This window comes from Quercus lobata, chromosome 2 (assembly GCF_001633185.2).
Source record: "Quercus lobata isolate SW786 chromosome 2, ValleyOak3.0 Primary Assembly, whole genome shotgun sequence".
NCBI classification, from domain to species: domain Eukaryota; kingdom Viridiplantae; phylum Streptophyta; class Magnoliopsida; order Fagales; family Fagaceae; genus Quercus; species Quercus lobata.
This window is the reverse complement of record NC_044905.1, coordinates 62,989,140-62,999,164: the sequence shown is the minus strand read 5'-3', so window position 1 is coordinate 62,999,164 and position 10,025 is coordinate 62,989,140. Positions and strand designations below refer to the sequence as shown.

General features: G+C 34.2%; 1 protein-coding gene across 2 annotated transcripts; it reads left to right on the top strand.

Moving 5' to 3' along the window:
• The first annotated feature begins 3,645 nt into the window (after positions 1 to 3,645).
• On the top strand, positions 3,646 to 9,572 carry LOC115976135 (inactive protein kinase SELMODRAFT_444075-like). Of its 2 annotated transcripts, none has more exons than XM_031097254.1 (9): positions 3,646 to 4,497; positions 5,533 to 5,585; positions 5,679 to 5,773; positions 6,015 to 7,051; positions 7,397 to 7,557; positions 7,760 to 7,836; positions 7,918 to 8,065; positions 8,280 to 8,429; positions 9,016 to 9,572. In XM_031097254.1, the coding sequence occupies exons 1-9, from the start codon at positions 4,320 to 4,322 to the stop codon at positions 9,049 to 9,051; spliced, it is 1,935 nt and encodes a 644-aa protein (XP_030953114.1). In that variant the 5' UTR covers positions 3,646 to 4,319; the 3' UTR covers positions 9,052 to 9,572. The 2 variants fall into 2 exon arrangements, with proteins under 2 accessions (XP_030953114.1, XP_030953113.1); XM_031097253.1 differs by having other exon boundaries at positions 3,647 to 4,497; positions 5,431 to 5,585.
• Positions 9,573 to 10,025: the final 453 nt, after the last annotated feature.

Genomic DNA, 10,025 nt, shown 5'->3' with positions numbered 1-10,025 from the left:
CCTCGGCCTGGGCTTGGGCTTCTAATACAAAGTGGGCTGGGACCTCAGATTTCGGGCCCTACAATACATATGTTTCTTTTTTCTTTTTCTTTTTAGTTAAATATACATATGTTTCTCTTCTATGTACAAATGTCTCAATTTTACAATTCCCCCCCCCCCCCCCCCTTCAAATCCAAGCTTGCTTTCTATTTTGCCCATTTGGTAAAAAGCTTTTTTTTTTTTTTTGGTTTGTGATTGGAGGGGCGGAGGTAAACCACACTACTATAATATATTACGTACAAATCATCCTGTTACAAAATAGCTCAATCTCATCCAATGCCAACAAATTCTCCACCATAGACGATGGGTTAAATAGAATGATCAGTATATTAAGAGGTGCCAAAATTAGTCAGTGTGTCAACACATTGGTTAACTTTCATGAAAATGTGCTGGATTGTCAAGTTGATAAAGTTTCTCATCATGATCTTACAATCAGTGAGAAGGGTTTCCATTATAATGTTATTAATAAACAGGTTGATTAGAAATATCATGAACAATGAGCTCAACACAAATCAAACTAATTCCAAGTTAAATTGCTAAGGAGAGTTTGTCCTTCAAGACCCACACCTTCGTTGTGAGGCTGGATGTAACACCCATGAACCTTGCAAAACCAGATATCCAGTTACCCTCATAATTCCTTAGAAGCCCCTCCCTCCTGCTGTACCAAGATTTCCATCAGTCAAACCATCAATATTAAATTTTATCCACCCACAATGAGGACTAATCCACTTGACCTAGATGCATTTTCTCGGTGGCCTAGGAGATTTATCAACCACGATAAGCTTTTTGATTTTCGAAACTTTTTAAAAAATTGTCAAAACTACTTTTTGAATTTTGACTTAGTTTTAAAAAATTTTCAAAACTAGCTTTTTCGAAAATAGGTCACGTTTTATCTTTTAGTCACTCGTTTAACATAAAAGTTATATAGGGTCCATTTGGATTGAATTTATTGTTGTTGAAACTGAAAATTGAAAACACTATAGTAAAATAATTTTTAAATATGTGAATAGTACCGTGGGATCCATTTTTAATATTTTATAATGTATAAACAGTGCTGTTACAATGATGAGCAGCGTGTGAACAGTGACAGAATAGTGCGTGAACAGTAATATTTGTCTCTCCCTTAAACGCATGAAAGCAAAAAAAAAAAAAAAAGGAAAACCTGACGTTGGATTCAACAGAAACGCTGAATCCAAACCCACACATATATCAAAAAAAAAAAAATTTTGAAATTTTTTTTTTGGACAAATGGACCTTAGGTATTTGCTTAAGTATAATATTTTGTCTTTTTTGGTATAACTATATTTCTACTTAACTTATTTTTAAGCAAAATAAGAAAATAATCTATACCAAACCAACAGTAATACATAATACAATATAAAAAATTACAATAAGTTTAGATGCATAACTAATTCCATAATTATTGAAGTGGAAGATTATGATTAGCATGTACTATAAAAGTGGCGTCAAAAATAATCTTATGTAAAAATGATGTACTAAATTATTAATCACAAATGATCATATAAGATGTTGGGAAAAAAGTTATAATTTTTTTTTATATTTCTAATATTGTTGAAAAACTTATAATTCGCCATATGAAAAACTTTATAAGCTGTTTTATTTTGGTTTTGGTAAGGGACAACTAAGAAGGGGACTCATTCAAAAAATGGAAGCCATTGAGTATTTTGTTCCCACACGACAAATCCTTTTACTTTTTGGTACAATGTAGTGGACAAAAACAAATATCAAATTATATAATTTTGATGGTAGCAAATGGCTTTTTGTGAGCATAGGTTTTTTAATTTAGTTGGAATTCTGAATTCTGCACACCCAATTTAATGTCACACATGTACAGCCATAAGTTATTTGTCTCAATGTGTGTTTGTGGGCGTCCTTATCCTGCCATGTTTTGCCGTTTTAAAATGCAGAGAGCAAAGGAAATCCAATCGGTAGAAGGCAAATTATAAGACAACAAATAATAAAACCCCACATTCTTTCAAGCTTTTATCATTTTATGTAAAAAGCATGGTACATTGACACATTTTAAATCAAAGTTCAACCCATCAAAATATTAAAAAGTGAAATGAGTATTAATAATACTCCGTACTGTACAGCTAGATATTTTTCAATTGAAATATTTTTAAAAATATGACATGTGTCAATAATTAAAAAAAAAATTTGGAAAACTTCAGGGTTTTAACTTGGCTTTATATCTCTAACACTCTACCTATTAAATTCCTTGCACAGATAAAATAAAATCTATCTATTTCTTCTACTCCAAAGGTCAAAAGAAGTGTTTTAATTTTTTTAATGATATTAATTACTTGTTTAACTCCATTTATGTTTGTAATTAGTTTCATATTTTGTTCACAACTTATTTCAAGTTTGAAAAAGGTGGAAGGTTGCAATGGTTTGACTATTAACGTAAATTTAGTCATTTTATTATGAATGTATTCACTATAGATACACATTAGGTGTCCTGTGATATATTTGGTAAACACTCATTAATTGAGCATCTACAATGCAACCAAAATTTTTTGGATTAAGAATTCTCTCTCTCTCTCTCTCTCTCTCTCTCTCTCTCTCTCTCTCTCTATATATATATATATATATATATAAATTGGACTAAGAATCGAACAGCTAAGTATAGTGATTATAGTTTAACTTATTTTTTAATTCGGTTTATTTATAATTTTTTAGAATCTCTTTTATTTAGATACAATTACATTTTGACAAAACTTGATTGCAATTCCTTTGGTGTTGTAATTTAGATTCCTCATTAAATTCAATGAGATTATCAAATGAACAATAAGTCATATAGTTGAATTTTTTTAATAGAAAAATCATTCACTTGAATTTACTTCTTGTAGATAACACATTTGATCTTATATAGTATGTCAATATAATCACATAGTTTTTTTTTTTTTTTTTTTTGAGAAACATATAATCACATAGTTGAATTTACAAATTACAAGGCATAAAAATTGCACTTAAACTTTACTTTACTTTTATCCAAACTATTTATAAGCAAAATAAACCAATAAAACTAAATTAAATTACACTTTTTCACCCTGAACTATCAATTCAGTTGAACTATCAAAATGCACCGTTGACTTCTCGATTTTAAAAAGGCATTACACTTAACCCCTTACCATCTATTTTGCTGTTAATTCTAACAAAATTTGGTATTAAAATACCAATTTATCTCTCAACCATATCTATTGGAGAGAGAGATAAATTAATCTTTCAATTCTATCCATCCTCAAACTTAACACTGAAATAGACTGTATTGAAACATAGGGATCAATTGTGAGATTCATCGGTTTAGGGGGTTAAGTGTAATTAAAGTTCTAGTTTAGGGTATAAAAAAAAAAAGTAATTTACTACTCACTCATAAAAATAAAAATAAAAAGTTATTCTAAAACACACGCTAAAGGTTGCCAAATACAAATAGAACTCTATATAGCAGTTAATTAACGGGTTAATAATAATGACTTAATGAGAGAGAGAGAGAGAGAGAGTAAGCTCCAATCATTGATCTGATTTTCTCATTAAAACAGTTTAGTCATTTCTGTGTACCCACCAAAACCGTCCGTTACTTGTTATTTATCGTTTTGTTTACTTTTGAGTTTTGGCTTTCTTCGTTGGCGCTTCTCTCTAGCTATTTTGCACAACCTGGATGAGAATCTAATCTTTTATGCCACCCCACTTTGCTCAGCTAAGCTAAAGCTTCATTCATTTTTATTTATAAATTTTTATTTTTTTTTCTATATCTCATGCATTCCTTGTGAGATGGGTAGGTTTCAGTTTCACTTGTAGTAAAGCTTTGTACTTGAAAAACTTGCACAACCCCAGAGAAAAAAAGATAATTTTTTTTTTTTTTTTGGGTGTGTCAAAGAGATTTTGAGTTTCACATTTCCTTTTAGAGCTAGCTACTTGTTGAAATACCTTGGAGTGTGTGTCTTCTTATTCTTCTTTTTATTTGTTTTGGTTTGTTTACTTTAGACTTTCATGTGGGTATCCCAAAAAGCTTATTGGTTTCCGTGACGGTTGTCTCTGATTTACTAGTCATTGTACAGTGATAATGCAACTTTTTCTGTTTAAAATTTGTTTTTTTATCTGAACTTTGTGGCATCTGATTGAGAAAAATTTTCATGTGGATTTAAAAAGAGAAAAAAGAAAAAGAAAAAGAAACATCTTGTGGGCTTGATCCACAGGGGTGTGGTGGTGAAGGTTGGTGAAAGTTAGGATTTTTGTGTTGGTGGGTTGTGGATTGAAATATGAAACAGAAGGGTGTTAAGGAAAAGGGTTCCTCAGATGTGAGTGGGAAAGTGGTGGTGGTTGCTGTTAAAGCATCAAAGGAAATTCCAAAGACAGCTTTGGTGTGGGCTTTGACACATGTTGTTCAACCTGGTGATTGCATAAGGCTGTTGGTGGTCATTCCCGCTCACTCCTCAAGTAATTGCCTTTGTCTTGAACCTATTATTTTGTTCAATGATTAACATTTTAAAAGTTATCTCAAACGTATTAATGAAATGATGTTAAATCTCCTTTTTGTTTGGTTTTTTTGAGCTTAATTATGTTCTTTCCGTTTGATTTATGTTTTGTTGTTGGTAGTTGGATATGCCTATTATTCTGTCTTGTTGCTCTGGCTGTAATATGCAGCTCATGACTATATTTGTTGGAAACTTTTCTTATATTCAAAATTACATGTTGAAGAATTGAATAATCCTTCTTAGCATAAATACTTGTAACATGCCATTGCATTTTGTGTAATTATAAACTCTTTAGTTATAAAACTGGGTATTGGGTAATTTTTCAGTTCTCAGACATCAGAAAGTGACAGTAACACATTTTTCTTGTTCACTTCTTTGGCATTAAATATCAAGGGTAAGCAGTATTGATTTGTGATAGTCTGTTGGAAAATTTAAGAAAGACAATGATAGCAATTTAACCTCACAGACAATAGGGAGTGATTGAATTGTTGAGGCATGTCATTCCTCTCGATCTGAACAGCACGGCATGTTTGATGATATCTTTGTTTCCTCTTGAGATCCCTCTGAGTGTATGAAACTCATACACAGAATGGAGAACTTCCACTTAACTTGCAATGAATATATGATCCTCTCTTCCTTAAACTCACAAATTGTGTATCTCATGATTATTACCATGCCATATCATCTATGATACAGCACATATTTGAAGTGTTGTTGAGTTTAGGCCAACAACACAGCATCAGCAAAATCAAACGATCCATAATTAAGATAAGTTGTGCATATCGTCTATATATACTGCAATATTTAATTCTAGTCTGGATCGTGTTTCTTCTTCCTGGTTATATTGACTTTGGGAAGTAAATTTGATGATTGATGAGAAAGCTGTATATTTTAGGTAAAAGGATATGGGGCTTTTCAAGATTCACCAGTGATTGCACCACTGGTCACTGGTGGTCTCTCTCAGGAACGAGTTCTGACAAGAGGGATGATATTGCAGATTCTTGCTCTCAAATGGTGCTTCAACTCCATGATGTTTACGACCCAGAAAAAGTTGGTGGTCCAGATCATTGTTCTTGTCAACAATTAATTCTGATGTACTTCATGTCTAATTTAAAGAGTTTGACACCTGATTTTTCTTCATAGATAAAGGTCAGGATAAAGATTGTCTGTGGCTCACGTTGTGGAGTGGTAGCTGCTGAAGCCAAGAAAGCTGGATCAAACTGGGTTATATTGGATAAGTAATAAAAATAATGTACACCTTGTTTTCTCACATGACATATTGTACTGTTTCTCATCTTGAGAAATCCATTTAAAACTTGGGGCATTGCATATGGACATAGGCTGTTGATCTCACAAAAGATGTTTATTCGATTCAAAGATGTTGAATCAACGTCTTATGTCTTTTTAAAATTATTTCGCATTATATGGTTTCCTTCATCTGTTTGTTCATTTCCCCCCCCCCCCCCCAATTTTGTACAGACAATTGAAAACTGAAAAGAAATTCTGCATGGAAGAGCTGCAATGCAATCTTGTTGTTATGAAGAAATCTCAAGCAAAGGTTCTTCGTTTAAATTTGGTAAATTCACCAAATACAGAATCTGAAGTGGGTTGTGCAACATTTGAAATAGAAACATCTCCTGGACAACATAAAAGCAAGTTTGAAAAATGGAATATGATTAGAGGGCCAGCTGTGACTCCTGTAAGTAGTCCAGACCATGAGTCACCATTGACTATAACTGATGTTGGAACCTCATCTATATCTAGCTCAGATCCAGGAACTTCGCCGTTTTTACTGTCTGGAATTTCTGGGATCCTAAAGAAAGACCTTCAATTTACCACAAAGGAAAATGAAAATCTGGACGAATGTGATTCTGACACAGACAGTGAAAGGCTGAGTTCTTGTTCCACAAGTTCATATTTCCAGCCATGGATGTCAAACATTCTCAGTTCTAGTAGTGAATATTCAAAACCTATGCTGGAAGGTTCACAAAGACATGATAGGAAGGCTCTAACTTCCGCATATGAAGTCTTGCTGGAGAAATTGTCTAAATTAGATCAAGATCCTCATATTGGATTGTTAAATTATAGACTTGATCTGGACTTAAGCAAAAGTGTAAGAGAAGCAATTTCATTATCGAGAAATTTACCTCTTGGCCCTCCTCCATTGTGTTCCATATGTCAGCACAAGGGACCTACATTTGGAAATCCTCCCCGGTGGTTCACTTTTGCTGAACTGGAGTTTGCTACAGGTGGATTTTCACAGGCTAATTTCTTGGCTGAAGGTGGATTTGGTTCTGTACACCGAGGTGTCTTACCGGATGGCCAGGTTATTGCTGTCAAGCAACACAAATTGGCTAGTTCTCAAGGTGATCTTGAATTTTGCTCTGAAGTTGAGGTCTTAAGTTGTGCACAGCATCGTAATGTTGTGATGCTAATTGGGTTCTGTGTGGAGGACGGAAGAAGATTGCTGGTTTATGAATACATTTGCAATGGGTCTTTGGATTCTCATCTTTATGGTAAAATTTCCCTATCCTTATTTGTTTTTAACTTACCAATATTCAATGATGGTAATGGTATTGTGGATGTGAACAGCCATAATCTCTCTTGTGTGGGAGAATTTCCTGTTTACTTAAGATTTTATGTTACAAAGTTTATATCATGCTTTTAGTTTAACACTTTAACCAGATGAGCTGAGAAGATCAAATTGCTTTGCCTATCAAATAACTATCTTTTGTAAATGGGTACCCTTTTGTTAGAAGTGTGTATGACATCCTGAAAACACTTGGATTTGAAACTTGATTTTTTCTTTAACTAACTATTAATGTCATCACTTTCACCAACTAACAAACCTGATTTTGCAGGACGAAATCAAGATCCGCTAGAATGGTCTGCACGGCAAAAAATTGCCATTGGAGCAGCTCGTGGGTTGAGATACCTTCATGAAGAATGTAGAGTTGGTTGTATTGTCCACCGAGATATGCGGCCTAACAACATCCTTCTCACGCATGATTTTGAACCATTAGTACGTCATGCTCTTAAAATCTTTTTATTACACAGAAGGCCTGAAAATACTCATACCAGCCAGCCATACACTGTTCATGATGGGCTTCTGGGTGTTAATGTTGTTTCTTCTGTGTCAAATTATAGGCTGCATCATCAAGTGCTTTTAATTGCTTGTTTATCAATAGGACATGTGAAAACTGAATGCTATATCTGGACTGTAGGTGGGAGATTTTGGACTGGCAAGGTGGCAGCCAGATGGAGACATGGGGGTGGACACAAGAGTAATTGGAACATTTGGGTAAAACCAGACAACATTTATTTTCTTCTTGGTTATATACTGTTTGCAAACAATGACGAAAGAAATTATGGCTTTCTGTAGGTACTTGGCTCCAGAATATGCTCAAAGTGGCCTAATCACGGAAAAAGCTGATGTGTATTCCTTTGGGGTAGTACTGGTGGAGCTCGTTACAGGGAGGAAAGCTATGGACATAAACCGGCCCAAAGGCCAGCAGTGTCTCACTGAATGGGTATGAGTTAATTTACCTTCTATATTGTTGTAAAATACATCATTAATTTAAATAATTGATAAAGATACTTAGTATCTTACAGTTATGATGCAAAGTATTTATCTTCCTGTTTATCCTGTTCCTTCTGGGTAATTGTATGTGTTTTACCGAACAAGAATCAATTTACTTTCAAGTTTTTTCCTTGTTCATTGCTTATGTTTCAAATTTGGAGCAGGCACGGCCTTTGTTAGAAAAACAAGTTATTCAAGAACTGATTGACCCATCCTTAAGGAGCTGCTACTCAGAGCATGAGGTTTGTCGCATGCTGCAGTGTGCCTCATTGTGCATCCGGCGCGACCCTCATTCAAGACCTCGCATGTCTCAGGTTGGAGACTCGGAATTCATATTTTGTATTTTATAAATATACAGACAAGAGTTACTTGTGCCTGTCATATTAGAATCATTGGGAAACATTAAATGAGCCTGGGACTCCTAAGTAGTACCAATTCAATAAAGAGAGAGAGAGAGAGAGAGAGAGGAGAAGCATACATTTTATTTGCCTTCTAAGTAGTACCAATTCAATAATTGACAAAAAGGATTACTTAGATAGAAGAAAACTTCTGAGAGCCAGTGGAACTGATAATTATTTGCTAGGCAATCTGCCTTGGCATTAAAATTTCTATGATTTCTTGAACAAGGTAATAGTTGCAAGTATGCTTTTATAGAAATATGTACCAATTACTGTAGCCCTTGACTAATTGCTTGAGAGAACATCCTCCAAGGATTTTTCTTCTGAAAATTCTTGCAATTTCTAATACTTAGAATAATGTAATGGCCATTTATCATTTTAGGACAATATCATCTGAACTGTCAACTTTTGATAGTTGTCGGTGTCGTATATAGAGCCTATCAGAACTGACAGTTATTCATTCATGGTTCCCTTATTTTCTGTTTGTACTGTTCCCTTATAGGTGCTTCGCATGCTGGAGGGTGACATTGTAATGTAATCAGACCTATCACACTTCAATCTCTTGGAAACAACAGGGAAGAAAAGTGACCAGAGAAGCTGAATGCTGAGGCATTACAATGATTAGATATGATGTTCTTCTGCAGGGTGAAGGGCAGCAGCACAAGCTAGAGAGTGTGAAGGGAGCAGGGAGGCCTTGTGGAAGGACCATTTGTAAACAGTCCGCGTGATAGGAGTACTTCAATTGCCTTTGCCTTTTTTCCTTTTGGTTAATTGAACAGAATACGGTAGAGATGTTGGCTGTATAGTTCTAAGAATACGACCAAATGTAAATGATGTCCTTTTTTGTTAGAGATTGAGAGTTCATCAAATTCCCTTGTGCACATTCAATTTTTGGTTAGTGAGGATATGTATTTTACTCTCTCAAATGTCCAATTCTTAGGACCTCTCAACTCTGCCAAGAATAAATTAGGGCTGTGAATGAGCTGAGTTTTGTCAAGTAGTGAATGTTTGAGCTCGGCTCAATAACAAAAGTAAAATGTTTAAGCTCAATTTAAGATCGGACCAACCCTACAAAGAATGTTTGAGCTTGTCAAAAAGTTCAAAAGCTTGAACTTGAGCTCAAACCTAAGGTTAATATCAAGCTCTTGAGCTAAAGATCCAATGTAAGTATATTATCAAGTCCATATCAAGCTTATTATCGAGCCTATTTATTTTGGACAAGTGGTCTCAACTTTGAATTAATTAAAGGTTGAATAAAATATGTGTTTATCTGTAGAGTCCATTTCAAGCTTTTTAAAGCATTAGTATCGGTGGTGCTAAAAAGCCATATTGCTATTTTTAGCACCATCAATACTAAAAAGCATGCTGCAATGGTGGAGGCAATGGTAAAATTTTTAGCTTTAGAGCTACAGTAAACTAGTATCAATACAAAATAAAAATAAAAACTATACTTTATTCAGCACTCTCTTCATTCTCTATTTTCTCCGTTTCTCTCTCTTCATTCTTTGTCTT

What these genes read in the sequence shown, in the direction of transcription:
- LOC115976135 (XM_031097253.1), top strand. Translation starts at nt 4,320, where the DNA reads ATGAAACAGAAGGGTGTTAAGGAAAAGGGTTCCTCAGATGTGAGTGGG. An exon ending in AACTGGGTTATATTGGATAA is followed by an intron (nt 5,774 to 6,014) that starts GTAATAAAAATA and finishes AATTTTGTACAG; the next exon opens with ACAATTGAAAACTGAAAAGA. An exon ending in AGAGTAATTGGAACATTTGG is followed by an intron (nt 7,837 to 7,917) that starts GTAAAACCAGAC and finishes GGCTTTCTGTAG; the next exon opens with GTACTTGGCTCCAGAATATG.